This window comes from Zootoca vivipara, chromosome 2 (genome assembly GCF_965207765.1).
Source record: "Zootoca vivipara chromosome 2, rZooViv2.hap1.1, whole genome shotgun sequence".
Lineage (NCBI taxonomy): Eukaryota > Metazoa > Chordata > Lepidosauria > Squamata > Lacertidae > Zootoca > Zootoca vivipara.
This window is the reverse complement of record NC_142584.1, coordinates 14,033,207-14,051,757: the sequence shown is the minus strand read 5'-3', so window position 1 is coordinate 14,051,757 and position 18,551 is coordinate 14,033,207. Positions and strand designations below refer to the sequence as shown.

The 18,551-nt window shown below is 41.0% G+C and overlaps 2 protein-coding genes across 5 annotated transcripts in view; one reads left to right on the top strand and one right to left on the bottom strand.

Annotated features, from left to right (window-relative positions):
* Positions 1-18,551, bottom strand: part of DIP2B (DIP2 acetate--CoA ligase B (putative)) — a 173,102-nt gene that overhangs the window by 116,946 nt on the left and 37,605 nt on the right. The window lies entirely within an intron of this gene.
* Positions 8,101-11,023, top strand: LOC148686738 (zinc finger BED domain-containing protein 4-like). Its single transcript, XM_088661353.1, has 2 exons — positions 8,101-8,416; positions 8,577-11,023. Exons 1-2 carry the CDS (start codon positions 8,180-8,182, stop codon positions 10,404-10,406), a joined length of 2,067 nt encoding a protein of 688 aa, XP_088517479.1. The 5' UTR covers positions 8,101-8,179; the 3' UTR covers positions 10,407-11,023.

Below are 18,551 nucleotides of genomic sequence, written 5' to 3'. Positions count from 1 at the left end.
TTTGAGGTTGACTGTTCAGTGGGTGGCAAAAAGAAAGGCTGTATGACTTACTCCCAAAAGCACATACACATTCCACGAATCTAAGAAAAAGAATGAAGTTTGGGGGGGGGAATACAAAATTGTTGTTTCAGAGTCCAAGTGTGCAATTATTTCTGTCCATTTAATTAGAGAAATCATTGCACTTTACCTTTCAACTGGGGACAAAGAATTACTGAGTTTTAACAATGGCCTTCTGAAGTAAAATACTATTCAAATTGTGCCAAATGGTGAGATCAAGCCCTAACAATAATGGAACAGCCAGTGACATCCCAAACATCCAAAAACTGGGGAGGAAGGGAAGCAGCAAAGATTGCCAGTATTTCGTAGAGCTGCCAAAAGCGCAAGTACAACTGATCGCTGGGACTACAATAATTCACGTGGGAAAGGGCATACAAATCATGCAGGGGGGAAAATAGGAAGCTTGACTCTTGGCAGGGCAGGGCAACATTCCATTCTCCTCTTTTTTAATTCAAGAATTCCCCATCCACTGTTGTTAACTTTTGGCAATGCCTATTAAATGCAATAATGAGAGCATGTTAAACACAATGCTTTCCAAGATGTGCTTTGCACTGAGCTACAGCAATACTGCACATTAAATTGGCATTGATGTGCTTGGAAGTATGAGACGGATACTACTTAAAAAGCCATGGTAGGTAACACCACTGTGCCAATGCATCATTTTTGCAGTGCAACTGCCGTCATTCAAGACAAAACTGTCTTATTAATATTTTGGCTTGTTCCTTTGAGACCTGATCTGAGTGCTTTACCCTAGCTACATTAGCTTGTAAAACTATTAATGTTTTAAAGGTTTTTATACCCACTATCTCTGTAAAAGTCGCAAATAGTTGACATTGATACAATGAGATGACACACACTTTGTTCAAATTGCTTATCCATTTGTTCAAATTGCTTATCATTTGTTCAAAATGTGTATCATTTTTCATTCCTCCAGAGTTCTAAAATGTAGGTGCTATCATTTACACAACAATGTATGAATGGTGATCAGTAAATATTATGAGCTGTTTATGCATTCAGGGGTAATCAACATGGTGCCCTGCAGATGTTGCAGAACTACAATCCCATCATCTCTAGCCAGCATGATCAGGGATAATGGCAGCTACAGTCCAAGAATATCTGGAGGGCACCATATTGGCTACCCCCTAGAATGATATCATTTAATTTTCTATAATTATTTGCTTTAGAACTGTTCCTTCATTTCAGTATTCTTTTTCAAAATAGGTGTCATTTGTTTTAGTGCCCCTTTGGGTGCAATATGCCAGGCATTCCTTGCTAAATAAATTACTTGCAACAACTTTGCAAAGCTTGTCCTTCCAGTTTTGGGGTAGTTTTGATGCTGCCCACATTCTCCCCTGCAGAGATTAATTTCTGCCCAAAATTTCCAGATTCCAAATCCTTCTCTGATGCAGAAGTCAGGAGCACCCCCAAATTAAATTATCACTCGTTGAGTATGAAGTCAGGAGGTAAAGAAAATGTCAAATACTTGCCATGTATGCCAAACCCATTCAAAACTAAAAGATTTGAGGGTTAAAAGGTTAGTTTCTCAGATTTTCCAGGGCAAATAAAGCAGCCATACTATTTACACGCAACCCAGCCAGTACACTCTTGTGACCACACCCTGTAGATGGGGAGGCAAAATGTGGAATACAGTTCCACACCACACTGAAATTAACAAGTACATCTCCCAGTGATAAAAATGGTTCTGGCCTGTGCCTTTGCCCCACAAGAAAGGGGGAGGGGAGCAGCAACCTGTTCTAACCTGCCTTGAAATGAACGCCACAAACACAAAGCACACTTTAAAAAGCGGAGGCGGGGACAACGACTCTCAGCCTGTATGCAGGGCACACAGCACTAAGCTTTCAGTTATGTTTACATCAGCAGCCACTGCTTGAGGAATTTCATTGCTAAGGAAACCATACTGGCACGTAACCAACATGGCTAATATGCCAGAGCCATTATTGTGTCAACTATAATGTTCATTACAGAAAAGATCATGGCAGGAAGGGCTTTCCTTTTTTCAAAACCAGCTTCTCCAAGTTTCAGAAGCATTCTGTTTAAATGGTACATGTCAGGATGTGGCAGGTTTTATGTTTCTTGAAAGACTTTTAAAACAGCAGCTAACATCAAGATAATGGGTGGGAGGTATTAAGCCAGAGTGTGCACTCCAGTAAGAGAATGGTCAAATTCAATCATTTCAGTATGCACTCTGTATGAAAAGTGATATGAAATGCAGCTCATACCCAGTGAACTCTACTATCAATCAGGTGAAATGTTAAGAAATACTACCGTACTTGGAGAAGTCTGTATACTTCTTCTAGGCAGACTGTCCTCTACCACACTGCACTACAGCCATAACAAAATGTAAAGGGATGCAGTTTATGCCAGTGGGGGCAGATTTCAGGATTATAATAATAATGTTTTTTATTATTTATGCCCTGCCCATCTGGCTGGGTTTTCCCAGTCACTCTGGGCAGCTTACTGAATAAGCTGTAGCATCTACTTTGTTTTTACCAAAACCCGAACCAGAGTCTGGTGCAAGAGGCCGACCCTTATAATTTGTTGTTGTTTAGTCATTTAGTCATGTCTGAATTTTCGTGACCCCATGGACCAGAGCACGCCAGGCACTCCTATCTTCCACTGCCTCCTGCAACCCTTATAATTAAGATAGTCCTTTTTAATCAGGTATGGTCACGGCTGGCATTCTAGCCAGAGCTTGGAAAGGGCACTCCTCGCCACCAACACCTCCTGCATATTCAACAGGAGCGACAATAGGTCCAGGAGCACCAACAAACTACAAACCTGATATTTTATGGAGAGTGCAACTGTTTCCAAGACAGACTGTAACCTAATCAGAAGGTTTATCGACCATCAGTAGTACATCCATCTTGTCTAGATCAAGTTTCAGTTAATAGCCCAATCCAATCCAATCCTTCACAGCAGATAATCAAGGGTCCAATATTTCCACTGTGTTCCTAGGATCAGTCATATAAGAGAGTTGGGATGGATAGTACAAACATATTGATAATACTGTGGGTCAAATTTCCAGATCACTTATTTTTGTGGTTTCAAAAAGATGTTGAACAACATAGGGGACAAGATAAAAACTTGTGAAACCCCATAGGTCACGAGCCACTGGGAAGACAAGAAGTCCCCCAGTACCACCTTCTAGGTTATATCTTGCAAAACTGACCAGAGGTAGCTCAATATCACAACCTTAATGGTCAGCTCCACATGGCAGCCCAGACAGATACAATGTTCAATGGTATCAAATGCTGCTGAGCAGACCAGGAGAACCGTCGAGCTTGTACTTCCCCAACCATCTTCCGCTGAAAGCCATCCCCTAAGGCAACCAGGGCAGTTTCAGACTTGAAACTAGGCTGAAAGCCAGGCTAAAAGGAATCTAGAATAGTCAATTTCACCCCAGAATCCCTGGAGTTGTGCCACCACCACATGTTCACAGATCTTGCCCAAAAAAGTACTGTTTGATACCAGATAATAGTTATTCTGCACGTGCCAGTTCATTAAAACATTATGCAAAATTATGCCACTTGGAAGCAACTAAAATCAAGGCAACCCTAGCTATCCAATTTGGGATCTACTTCCGATATGCCCATTGGCAGAGAACAAATTGCCCACCGCTGCTGCAAGGCAAGGCATTAATATCTTGGATATGCTGCAGAGACAAGTTTTAACTGCTGCTTGAAAGAGACTTTAACAGAATACTCTAAATAAATTGCAGCTTCACAAACAAAATCAGCATGCCCTTTTAATATGCCAAAGAGAGGGCCATCTGGTTTCACTTCAAGCTGTATGCTGAATGTGGCAGTATTCTTCATCACAACAGCTGTCCCCTGCCCCACTGCATCTCTAGAAACAGTGCGTCTGAGGATTTATTTTCATTCCCTCTCATTAACACATCCACATTGTCACAAAGCTGTGAACAGCAACAGAAGACATCTTTGCTATGCAGTCACCAAGCCCTGAACTGTACTGTACGTTCCACTCCCACTCCCATATTTAGGGGCATTTAGGAATATGCTTTTGTCTCAGTCCTCTCACCTTTTTGAAAGTTATCTAGCTTCCTACCACCAAAAGAGATTCCATGGGTAAACAACTGTGGATCAATCTAATTGTAAGCTGTTCACCAGTTCCTGGTGAAGAGGAAAGCAGGGAATAGGAAAGCTGGCATAAGTTGAAGATCTATTCTTATGGGTCCCAGGAATAGTATAAATAAAAAATATTGAATAGATATTCAGTAAGGCAATATGGTGGTGTTGGGGGTTCCAAAGTGAAAACAGACACAACCCCCCACATACCCTTTGTGGGCTCTTCCTTTTCTAACCCCTTGATTTCATCAGGCAAACCTGGCACAGCTACTGAACTAAAACAATACACAAAGCAGCATTACTATTCAGTATAAATTACTGCACTTCTTTGATTCCACCTTGAATTGTGGCAAGCAAATAACACTCCACCCAGCATTACAAGACACAATGACGCAAGCATCAGAGCAAACACAGAACTGAAAACAATGAGAGGTTTTAGCATTCCCTGCAAAATCAAACAAAGGACTAGATCTGGAACTGCAACTTTTAGCACTTAGCATTGCATACTGCTTTACTGGAACTGCTCCAATGAACCTCTTATCACTGGGCTTCAATGATATGTTAATTTATCTTCCTCTTAACCCACTGTCTAAAAAACTAACGGAATCTGGATCTGGGCTGGTTTTAACAATCTCAATAAAGGCAACATTCAGCTCAATTATACAATGCCCCCAAGCATGCTTTATTACTTTGGCAAAGTACTAAAATGTATAGAACCAAAGATAAATAGGCACATTTTAGTCTCAAAGTTATGTCTTATGCAAATTCACATCTCTAGGAGACCCAAGGCAGTTATGGAACAAGTGTTTTCTTATAAATCTTTATACAGAGCTTCCCTCTAAGAGTCAGAAGGGACAGAAAGTATATACTTCCAACTTCCCCTTTGCATTGCAGTTATTTCTCAGAAATAAGCAAAGGCAATTTCTTAGGGCATAATCCAACATTGCAAAAGCGAAGTTTGCTTATGCAACCAGACTTCACCTTCCTCTCTTCCCCCAGCAGCTACCATTGTGCCTCCAAAATCTACTCCAAAGGGTTCCAACCCTCCAGAGAAGATTTTGAGAGTCCAGAGAAGGGGTTAGAGAAGGGAGAAGAGGAAAGCCAAGTGCAACTGCACAAGTGGAAGTCCCCTGCACTCATGCACTGCCTCTTGAATACAACCCAGAAATCATAAGTATATGCAAACAACATTTTCAGATGCTCTGTGCTACGTACCGGTAGTCCTTCGCTTTCTAGTTCAGATGGTGCTTTTCATACTTCATTAACTCATTAACTCCTGGGCTCTATTTGAAACACAGTGTGGTAAACATGTGCTGGATTATGGAGAAAGCTAGAAACAAAAGTGTTTGACACACTCATCTTGTTTTGTAACAGTGCGTACACAACAGAAACATACTATACATGGTATGATCAGGACTGCACCAGTATGGTCCACTGGCTAAAGTTTAGGATTGGTTATTTTTAAAAAAGGTGACATTTAAACCCAGAGTTATTAGGAAGTTAAAATGAGAGAACCTCACACCTGTAGCCAGAGCCCCTAAAAGGAAATTTGTGATACAAAGGTAACAACACCTTATAACGGGGGAGAAACAACAGATTGAGTTCTGGAGTCTAGATATGCAGGACATCCCTGGAAGCACAGAAAATTGATGGATAGAATTTCTAGGATGTATAGTATAGTAGAATATTCTGAGAAACTCAAAATCTAAGGACTGGCTCTTTTTGTTTAGATCACAGACCAGCTTTAAAAATAAGCATACTTTATCACAGCACAAATCTAAACCATCCAAGGTGCTTCAAATGTGCATGTCTGGGCTTTTCAACCTCTCTTGCAACAACAGCCCATTGCCACTACCCAGGATCCTATAGCACAGGTATGGGACTCCAAATGTTGTTGGACTACATCTTCCGTCAGTCTCAGCAAGCATGGTCAGTGGTCAGGGATTATGGGAAAAGCAGTCCAGCAACATCTTGAGGGCCAAAGGATCTTCACTTGTTGGAAAGCCACACCATATGAGACATCAGCCCAAGGTTTTCATTCTAGTTTTACTTGAAAATACCTAAAGGCAGCATGAAGAAGGATTGTCCCATTTTATTTTCACAACTGGTGAAAATAGGTAGGTAGGCTGGCAGGTAGATCTTTTCCCTTAGCAACAGAGAACCAGGCTTGAAGACTTCCTGATTCTTTACAACCCAATTACAGTATAGTGGTACCTTGGTTTGCAACCATTTTGGATTACAACCACGTCAGACCCGGAAGTACGTGTCCCTTTTTTTGGATTACAACCCATTGGGGGGGGGTAGACCTCATTGGCGAAAGTGCGCCTTGGGTTACAACCTGTTTTGGTTTACAACTGGACCTCCAGAACAGTTTATGGTTGTAAACCAAGGTACAGTACCACTGTATTGGCTAAGCCAAGTGAAGCCTTTGATTTAGCTTGCCTGTTTCACATTCATATCAGGCTGAAATTTGATACATACATTCAGGACACAATTCTATATTTCAAGTTCAGATAACAGCCCAACTCTCACCTGTTTTTAGCGCAACAAAAATATTGTAACACTATATCTCTACTGAAGAACTAGAATGTCATTTGGTGTGCTCCTTGGGACGCAATTCTCTATTTCAAGTTTGAATCCCAATTCCGAGTCCCATACCCATTTTCAGTAAATGAAATGAATCAAGGGGTGTCAAGTATTGTGATCTAATGGTTCCATGAAAAATGAGTGCATGAAAGGTGTGTCTGTAAAAAGGATATTTGATTTGGTTATGAAACCTAGCCAGGGACTTTATAACAGGCTGTATCATCTGGAACAAGCCATTCAAATAAGTTGATAAGTATCTACCACATGTCCATGTCAAAACAGAACTGTATTGAGCTCTAACTGATAAAGATTAGGATCAACCACTCATTAAACTCTATTAACATATTCGGAAGCTGTGGAGGATTAACCTTACCCTGACTTCCATCAAATGCAACAGTCTATTTTTTTTCCCCCAGCAGCAGTTGCAGTCCAAGTGAAAAAGTTAGGTAGGAACCAGTAGATGAAATTCACAAGTACCGTACTACCCTGATTCCCCTGAGTTTTAATTAATCCATGGCTCTTCTGTAGGTATTTAGACGCACTAGCTAAGGGGGCGACAACAAAAGGTAAGAGGCCCAGGTAACCTCTGGACACTGAGTTCTCATGGACCCAAATTTGGAATTAAGTGTTGAAGAAACAGAATGCAGCAGCACCAGCAATGGATTACAATTGCCACCTGCACTCATTAATTTAAAGGTAGTAAAAAAATCCATTTATTAAGTTTTGTAAATGGCTGCTGATACTGAAAGTACTGAAAATGAATGCAAACAGGCAAACAGGTGCAATAATAAATCAGGTGGGTTTTTGTGTGCAAAAAAAACCCACCTGAACAGTTCCCGATGCCCTAAATTGTTCAAAATATTAATCAGTATGTTTTATATGCTGTGGAAATAGTTAAGTTTTTTCCTCAGCAGCCTAAAGTATTGAACTGAAAATTTTACTTACACAAAGCTGGGGCAAATGTAATCATTGTAAATGAGTTGTATAAAAACAAAAACCAACCAAAGCTTTACTTCACCATTGTTATTAAATAACTTGTAATGTCTTAAAATATGCAGGTCAGAAGCATGGCACTTCCCTTACATTGTTTATATTTAAAGAAAAGTGCTGGAAACTATTAATATGCTAATCTTAGCCAAGAGATCTACATGACATAGCACTATTCACTAATCCACTCCAGAGTTTAGCTTTCACCGAGGTATGGGAATGGAAAATTTTCAGAGGGGAGAGAGAGAGGAAAAAAAGAGAGAACAGCTACGAAAATTTTCCATTACAGAAAATTTTCCGCTCCGCATCACTGCTAAACACACAGAGCAGTGTCTCATTTCTCATTAGGAGCTAGAGAGAGACTGGAAGCCTTTTGTATTGAAATCAGATCAGTTTTTGAGAGAATACTTCGTGTTTTTGGACTGTCTTTTGAATTAATCATCATGCCTAACCAGAAAAAAACTGGTGTGTGGCACCACTATATAGAAATCATTGAAGGAAGGAAGAGAGTTGGTCAATGTAAATACTGTGGCCAGACATATGCGAATAACGCAACAAGGATGAAGAGGCATCTGACAATATGCAAGAATTGTCCAGAAAGGATACAATCCTCATACAAGAAGCTACTGCAGTTAAGTGCTGGAACAACATCTGGGAAAAGTCTACTTCAGGAATTAATTGTAAGTAAACCAACTAATATTGTGATACAGACTAGTATCTCTAGCAAATTATTTCTTAAAACCAGAAAGTGTTTTACAGTAAAGTTGACAAGAGAGCTCTAGATTTAGAGGAGGCTAAAAATAATAATTCTTCTTTCCCCTCCCCTCCCCTTTCTTCCAGGAACTGGGTAACTCAAGTGAAACAGCGAATCTGCCAAACATGAAAACTGAAAGTGTTGAGCTGCCAGCTCTGGGGAAGGGAGAAGCAGCAGGACCTTCTTTTTCAAGGTCAGTGACACAAGATGTGCCATCTGTAGGTAGTCACTCAAGACAATCAGATTTTTTAGCAAACTTTGTGGACAAAATGTCAAAGGAAGATCAAGAAAGAGCAGATGAGACATTAGCTCGAGCTATATTTGCAAGTAGTACGTCTCTTTCCATAGTTGAAAATCAATACTGGAAGGATCATTACAAGTTAATTCGCCCATCATATAAACTGCCATCACATTATCGCTTAGCACATCCTCTTCTAGACAGAGAGTACAACAGAGTTCAAACAATGGTGGCTCAAAGGATCAGCCGAGCAGAATCGCTGACACTCATGCTAAAGAGATGGACTAATATACAAGGAAATTCTCTTCTCAGCATTATGTTTGCAACACCTGAAGCAATATTCCTCAAAGCAATTGCTACCAAACCTTCTCATCATACTGGTGAATACATAGCCAACATACTGGGTGAAGAGCTTGAAAGCGCAGGTCCACCCAGGGTACAAGCCCTTGTAACCGACAATACGAGTAATATGAGAGGCGCAGGGGAAGTATTAAAGTCAAAGTACCCACACTTAATAGTATTTGTCTGTTCTACTCACGGGTTGAACCTTCTGGCAAAAGATATCTTAAGTGCAAGTACGATGAAAACAATACTGGCCAACGGCAAAGCAATTGTGAAGGTATTCAACAATCACCCAATAGCTAATCAGGCTCTGAAGAAATTACAGAAAGAGAAGCAGGGGCAGGAAAGGGCCCTTTTATTGCCATCAGAAACTAGATGGAGTTCAGCTACCAAGTGTTTAGAGAGCCTGCTGCGTACAATGAACTGTTTGCAGCACGCTTCAGCGGAAGAAATGGTATCCCAGATTATTCCTCAGAACATTCGCAAACAGATTCTTGATGACGTGTTTTGGGTTAAAGTTCAAGATGCATACAATTTGCTACTACCAATTTCAGAGGCTACTGAGAAGCTTGAAGATGCACCAATCCTTTCATATATTCCAGAGATGTTCAGAAAGCTGAATGAAAATCTAATTCAGCTTTTGCCTTCTTCACCTCTATCTAAAGAAGAGGCGGAAGTAATAAAGCAAGGATTTACTAAAGTATCTGAGATGTGCTCCCATCCAGTACATCTGGCAGCAAATCTACTGGACCCTCAGCACTGTGGACAACATTTATCAGAATCTGATATAGCCACTGCTCTTGATATAATTATGGAACTAGCTAAGAACATCCCTAACATTAATGAAAGAGCTGTGATGGCAGATATTGCTGAATATCGTGCAAAAGAGAAACTTTGGAGCCAAGACATTGTTTGGCGGGCATCTGAGACTGTTTCTCCCCTCACATGGTGGAAGGGATATTGTAACACCAGGCAATTGTCCAGGATTGCTGTAAGGATCTTCAGCATTCCACCAACAGCCACTTCCTGTGAACGGAAATGGAGAACTTTTGACGCAATCAAGACAAAGAAGAGGAACAGACTGACAAATGAACGCACTGCTAAGCTTGTTTCTGTTTCTCTCTTGCTAAAGCAGGAGAACCAGTTACAAGCACAACTAGTGAACAGGATGAAGTGTGATAAATTGCCTATAGACTCCTTGCAGATTAAATCATTGTTCGGTGAAAGAGAACGTGGCTCAACAAGTTCTGAGTCAGATTCACCTCCATTTGGAGTGGAATTCACAAGAAGTGAGAGTGCCTCTACAGACAGTGAAACTGAAGGAGCCCCACTGTAGATCGAAGGACTACAATGACTCTTGGTGGAACAGTTTCTCTACATTCATGATTTCCTCCTTCAAATTTAAACAATGTAAGGGAAGTTAATACTTTTTAGTCCTTGATGTTTAAAAATATTTACAAGTACACTAATCAAAATAATTTCCAGGTAAAGCTTTGGATTTTTAGATATAAATAGTCTGTATTAAATATTTTTCCTAAGTAAATATTGGGAAATCATTTGAGTTGTTCATAAAAAGTTTAGTTCTGAAAAGTGTAATGTCTTCTGATTTCTGGAGTCCATGAGGTGCGGAAACAGCTTGTTCCTGATGGGCTCACACTTTCCTGGAAAAGACACACCTGTAACTTTGGGGTGCTCCTAGATCCAACATCATTTCTGGAGACTCAGGTAACCTCAATGGCAAAAGGTGACTATTTCAAGCTACACCTGGCTACCTAGCTATGGCTCGCATTGGACAGAGATGACTTGACCACTGTACTCCATCCAGCTCTTACTGATGTATTTTATGTTTTTACTGTAATACTGTGCTTCTTTTAGCCTGTATACTGCCTTGTGATCGTTTTATATGAAAGTGCAGTTTATAAATATTTAAGTAAAATAAATAAAACTCTAACACTGGTTGGCAGTTTGTTTCCAGAACCCAATTTAAGGTGCTCACATTCATGTTTAAAGCCCAGCATGACTTAGGCCCCAAGTATCTGAAAGACGGCCTCCATCCCTACCCTTTTTTAAATTAGGATCAGCAGAAGCAGCTCTCTTCATAGTTCCACAACTCTCAGAAGTGCATGGAATGGTGGCTTGTGAGAGGGATTCCTATGTGGCAGCCTCTAAATTGATGGACTTCCTTCAGACAGAGGTGCATCTAGCATCTTCATTGTATAGCTTTCTTTGTATGATACAGAAATAAATGATAAATTACAAGAACTCAGGCCAAAGAAGGATGATTTCAAAAGAGTATCTTCACAGAGTTTTAATAAGGATAAATTCCAGTAAACATCAACATCAGGACAAGGCCCTGTTTCGATTATTCTTCATCAGCACAGTTTTACAGGTCAAAGCGTACCAAATGTGTTTGTCTTCTTTGTATGATACACCTATTTACACTGGCCTTGGATTCTTAAGGTATTTTATTCTGTGGGTCCCACCACTTTTACTTAATTTAAACTGTCATGTTCTGGCTAGAATGGTTTTATTTGTTTTTTATCATTTCAACTACTATATCTGTTTTTATAATTGTATATTATAAAGTCATCTTGAGACCTTATGGTAGATCAGATGCCAAACTATTAAGTGCAACGGGGGAAATTCTGATTCAATTTTTTCTGTAAAACCCACATCACTGTCTTCACCATGTCAAGTAATAAATGCAAAATAATAGCCTGATAATAATGCTAGCCATTATCATCATTAAACTCTGAGGACATTGACCATCGTGTTCTTTTTTAATGCTTTGAGCCAGTACAAGGGAATCTTATCACGCAGTGTGCAGGAACAAACAACGAGATCTGAAAGTGAGTTAATAATTACTGAAAAGTAACATCACTAATGGAGTAAATGAAAACAAAAGGTGAGAAGTAATTGAGTCCAAGATACTACTAAGTATTGCCAAAGTCAAATGAACAGTAACATCCATCTTAACATAAAAGCTGATCTTGAGTGTTTTGTACAAGTTTCCCAGTCTATATTATGCTAGCTATGGCTCATATAGAACATTATTATGCATGTTTACTTATAAGTTAAAACCCCATGGAGTTTACTGGGACTTATTCAGAAAAGTGTACATAGGACTGAAGCCCTAGTGTTTCGCCAATGTATGATTGAACTGGTTCTACCGACTCTACCCCAACATTAACTATGATACTGTCTCATCATGAAAATAGGAATAGTTGAAAACAGCCAGGTTGAAAGTAATTGAAACAAAAGGCTTTCGGGAAGAGCATCACATTCCTAATCAGAACACAGAACGATTAAGAGGAAAGAGGTAAATCTACACACTAATGTAAACCCACACATTGAGTCATGAAAAGTCACTCCACATGCAAGGTCTTCTCTTCACTCTTCCATGTAAGTGAAATATCTCTTTTCTTTACTGAAGGTGTAGCGTCACAGAAATGCCAAGGTGAGCAAATGTAAAGTATGAGCAAGTATAAAGCACAGGGGGTTATTTTAAACTGAGGTACAAGAAAATAAGGTGCTTGGCTATCTACTGTAATGGTTTTTGGTGTTGGCATCTGTGTGTCTCGAGATACAATGAAATGTGCCTCAGGGACTGAAGACAAATTGCTGTGTTAGCAGCCCCAAAGTGACTTCCCTTAGGCGCGAGCCTGAGCAGTGTGTATGGAGGCCCTGGGCTGCCCAGACAACAAGAACCCCATCCTTGACTTCACTGTTGTAGTCCAAAGGAAAGCAGTGAGGAGGGAAGAAGAGAGGAAGGAAATGGTAGGCAAATGAAAGCAATGAGGAGGGAAGAAGAGAGGAAGGAAATGGTAGGCAAATTGAGAAATGGAGAGACGGGTACAGAAAAGGCGGTTAGATACAGAAAACTGAGCTGTACCGGGCATAAGTATTTAGTATTCCCTTGATTTTCTTTGATTGCATAGCCTAAGCAGACAGGACTAAGACCCCAGACTTCCTCACAAGGCTTTCTGCACTGTATGCCTGCCTGAGAATCCCTCTATCTAGTCTGCCATCTGATCTCCCTGGCAAATGAATAGGCAAGTTCCTGGCACCCAATAGGCAAGTTCTCTTTCTCTCTCCGCCATCCAGAGTGTACCCCCATTAGCTTAGAATGCTCCTTTTCCTCAGCGACTCTAACTTGTTTTGTAAAGTTTTGCTCATGCCCACCCACAGTCCTCCTGATGCCAGCCTCTGACCTATTACTATAGCCTGTCACTGTCCTAGATGAGAGCTAGGAAGCAGCTGCACACTGCGGCCAGTTATCAGCCCAGAGAGATGCTCCTGCAACACTCACGCGAACAAGAGGAAGGCATCAGCAGGCTTGGAGAAGAACAAAGAATGTATTTTTTTGGGGGGGGTCCTAAGTGGGGCACCAAAACAGCCCAACCAGAGGGTGGGGCATGAATGGAAAACAGTATGTGAAGGAATGGAATGAAACAACTGGAATCCTGAACATCAGCATGCTACACTGCAACATTTTCTTGCAGGTCTGCCTTGTTCTTTACAATCCTCATCATCACTCAGACGGGTGAACACCTATCTCATGCTACAATATGACTCTCTCTCTCTTTTTGTTGCAATCAGTGTGTGTTGGGGGAAGTATAATGCATCACAAAAGTCATCCTACTCATAATGCTTTCAAAGGCCAACAAGAGTCTAGCAAATCTCAAAAATCCAAGTGTGCCAAACAATGAATTGGACTGAGGACATAACACCTGCTGAATCCTTTCTGTGACCATTGTTCTCTCCCAGTAACTGTAAAAAGCCCACATTATAATTTAGGCCAGGGTGGGGGTGGAGAGACAGGTTCAGTTGCAACAGCTGAAAATTAAATTCCTATATTGCCCATTCCACCCTAGCCAAGGCTATGATGTCATGTTCCATGTACACATGTTGTTTCCACTACTGGCTATGAGTTATATGACCCTAATGCTCCCTAACAAGGCCAACAACTGGACTTCACCCCACTTGCATGTACAGAGTTGCATTACTGAAATAAATCACCATTTGAAGAACAGTACCTTTTCCATCAGGATTCTACTGCTATTTGCTGATATCTGAGGCTGTTTGTCAATTTTTAAAGTTCATTGGCTTCAAGTAGGTGAGAACTGTTTTGCTATTCCCCTCAGTACAAGTCTACCTTGTGTGCCTTATCTTAAATTTCAGATTAAGATTGTTGGAATAGGAACTTTTATACCTGTACAAAGGCCCGTGCAGCAATGAATGGTTCTGTGACTTGGAGCTCCCAAGCACTCATTATCTATATCACCATTTCAGAGTTCAACTATGAACTTGCCACTCTCTTTGCTTTGTTTAATCCTAGCATATTTAGCACACAATGACAATCTGGCCTATGAGAATATGCAGAGATATTACCCACAATAAAAGTCGCACTGAATAATGCATATGCAGCATTATCTCAATGAGCCATATGTGTTGAACTTGACAGCCATGCACTTCCAAAACCTTATTCACAGCACCAGCATTAAATATCAATATGGTTCTATAGTATATAGATGCTACACTTGGAAAAATTATAACTATTACCAGCTCTGTTTTCATCCTCACACTTCCTTCTTTTGGTCTTTAAAGTGAAGTGCTGACATCAGTAATTTCAAAATGAAAAAGTATTGCCAAGGAAGAAATCAGACCTGGAAGACCTGCAATTTAGAAAACCCCGGAAAAAGTGAATGTCATCATTCAGTCTCACTGGCATTTCACATATGCTAAATCCAGGTTGTAAGTAAATCGTGCAGAAATCTCAGCGCTGGAAAAAATAATGGAACCCCTAACTACAAAAGACACTACAGAACATGCCCTACACCCTGAGGTGAATTGAAAAACTGATTGATTTTAATGGATAAGAAGTTCCCCTCAAACTCTCAGTTAACACAGTAATGTGGCATACAACACAGCCTACAAATACATGCACAAAATCAGGAGTCGGAACTAAATCTGAGGGACACAGAATCCTGAGCAGTAGGTAAGAATGTAAATAATAGGACTGGGAGCTTCGACAAAGAACACAGTACTGCTTCTATGCATAACATGCCCTAATGTAACTTTGAGGAGGGAGGTGTGTAAGGGGCTTCTTCACACACACAAAGTACCCACATGTCCAAGGATAAGTGACTCAAATTTCCTGTTCAGTTTGTTGTTTTCATGAAGTCCAGAATTGTTTCTCCTTTCACCAAGTCCACAGGGCTTTTTAAATTATTATTTACAACAGTGTTTCTCAAACAGTGGGCCTTGGGCCACTTTCAGGTAGGTTTCAGTATCACAGCCTGCCCAGGGCCTCCTCGTAGGCCTGCTCTAACTCCTAGCTGCACCACCATTATGTGAGTGGCGGGCCTCAGTAATTTTCAGTCATTTCAAGGGGGCCCTGGGGGTAGGAAGTTTGAGAATTTAAAATATTGATAGCCCACCTTTCCACAGAGCACCACACCACACAAGGTACACTAAGGTACACTGTAAATTCAAAACTAAGAGCAGTCCAAGAGACACTTTTACTCTCGTCTCCACACTTTTACTCTCATCTCTTTTACCCCATGCACTGCTCCAGGGGTTCTCCTGACTCTCCACAGCAGACCTGGAGGAGGCGCAGGGCACAGGCAGGAGAGGTAGGGAAGCCCTGTTGCACTAGTCGCTCTTGCACAGGATTACACTAGCATGAACCTGGGCAAAAAAAAAAAAATCCTCTAGATCAGGAATGGGGAACATATGGCTCTCCAGATATGTTTGACTCCAACTCCCATAATTCCTGGCTATTGGCCATTGCTGCCTGAGGTTGATGGAACTTGAGATCCAACAATATCTGGGGGGTCACAGATTTACCACCTTTTCTGGACACAGAAATAACAGCATACAGCATCACTTGCAAATATAAGACTTCCCCTCAACATCCCTACTAAAACTTAGTAATATTTACCTACTTATCTCCTCCTACAGAGTTGTTAGGCTAACTTTGAAAATCTAACCTGATCCCTCAAGAATCAGTTATTATTCCTCATTTGCAAATGATGCTTTGATCTCTATATCTAGAAGAAAAATGTTTAGTTTAGAACTGCGACTGGATTGTGAGTGCCATCTGGTTTGCTTTTTGAAAAAATTCCTTTGCTCAGGCTTCAATGTGATATCTGCAAGCTTTAACATGTCCCAAACTGGCACATCTGATACTTGTCTGTCTGCTTTACGATTGCTCATGACAAAGCAGCTTGTTTAGCTTACCTGAAACTTTATTTTGTTAAAATATTGGTTAGCAAAATTGTGCAATAGGCCTGAGGCATTCAGCTGCAGAACATACCAGTTTGCATTTAAACCTAACTGTGTGTTGAAGTAAGCTTTACTCTGTTGACTGGCAAGAGTCTCCCACTCCACTCTTCTAAATGTAATTACATTCTACATTGCATCCAACAAGATTTTAAAGGTTCAGCTGAAAAGCCCATTGAGGAAAGGGGCTAGTGACAACTTAGTTTGAATGAAATAAACCACAAGCATGTAAAGCTAAGCCAGAATTCTGGCATGTTTCCTCCCCAGAGCGCTGAAGAAGCAGCAGGGAAAGAAAAAAGTGCATGTTCATCTTAAACCATGCTCGGCAGTACAGTCATACCTCGGGTTGCATCCGCTGCGGGTTGCGTTTTTTCAGGACATGAACGTGGCAGACACGGAAGTGTTTACTTCCAGGTTCTGCCGCGCGTGCATGCTCTATCGCGCTTTCATGCATGCGTGAAAGCGCTGCTTGGGTTGCGAACTTTTCAAGGTGCGAATGGCACACCGGAACGGATCGGGTCCGCAACCCAAGGTACCACTGTATTTGAAATCCATATACCCAATGGCATAGTGTGGGTTGCCGGCACCTGGGGCCATGTAGAAGTGGGTAGGGTGGGAGGGAGGGTAATGGACAGAGTTCGCACGCGCATACAACTACCTAAAGGTGTCCACATCACCCAGAAAATCACAGTCACAGAGATAATAAGAGTTCTGTTGTCTGGAAAGGTCCCTTCCTGGTTTGCATGGAGATGTTATTTCTAGTGGAGCCCAGTGACGGAATCGCACAACTGTATTGAGGCAGCACTGGATGTTGATATTTTGCACCCCTAACAATTTTGGGCCTGGGTTCAACCGCTTCAATGGCCACCCTCAAGCTACACACCATTGTATATATCTACCACTTGGGGCTCAGCCATTTTTAAAGTTTTCATTCAACCTCATAATGTCTGAGGATCTCTTAGAAAAATATATTTTACATGACATTTTTAAATGGGGTAAAATTGTACAATTTTCAGTTCTCATGAAAATCACATAATTTCAATGTATCAGGTTTGCCGGGTCATATTCCCTCTGAGAACTCAAGATTCAGAACAGGACTGGGAGGCACTGGAGCATGAGGACTCTGGAGGGAAGGAGAGGGCATGAGACTATGCAGAACAGCCCTCCTGATGAAGCCTCCACCTCTGCCCCTAGATCTGTTAAGGCAGAAGACCCAAGGGCTGCCCCTGCCTAGCCTGTAGAGAACAAATAGGCAACAAGCGTCTCCTACTGTGACAGAGCAGAAGAGGTCTGAGGAGGAGGCACATCCACCTATCCCTTTCACAGGGAGAGGCCATGTATCATGAGAAGTGAGGAGACTCGTTCCCCTTGGAGAAGTGCCCACCTCCAGGGCCAGGAGTGATCATAGGAAAAGGATAGATGAGTCTTCTCTGCCCCTGCAGGGAAGTAGGGAAACATGTTGGAACAACGTTGCAGCTCTCACACAGTCTTGGCACTCTTGAACCTTGGCCTTTGCTCTCAGGCTGGATTTATTGCTGCTACTCCACTGCCTTTGAAGAGCACACGGATGAGAATCTGCTCTTTCCTACCCAATGAGCCTTGGTCATTAAGGCTGCTATAATAAAAGTTCACTTCTTTACTCCTATGCAAACACCTCCATTGCCTCACTTTGGACAAGATCCAAGACACACTGCCCATCAAGTATTGCTTCATGGCCAACATGTTCGAAAAAAAATATAATACAGTCTAGTAATTTGCATGGAAACAGCATTCACAAATAATGGAAGCCCTCCTTTCAGCTAGCTTCCAATGTGACCCTGAGGGCTAGATCAAAGAGAAAATACTGCTAGCTACTCTTACAAAAGTGTGACTTCTTAAAGGTGAGTGTCAAGATTAATAGAAAATTATTAATGCACTCCATCTAATAAACTCCCCTTGCTGTGACTATCCAGTTTTTGAACCTAAAAGGGAAAAAATGAAGCATTCTCTAAGAGTGACAACTGTCTATTCTGGGTTCCATTTTTCTACTCTGCATGTGTTATTTGCAAAATTGATTTACATTGTCAAAATGTCCTTAGTGGACATACCTGGAATAACCACCTGAAATAAAAAAAGTGCAAGTATTATATTAAAAAAAAAACTTTATACATTTGTAAAATACCATCATTTTACAGTTTAAGGAAAACCCTTAAACTGA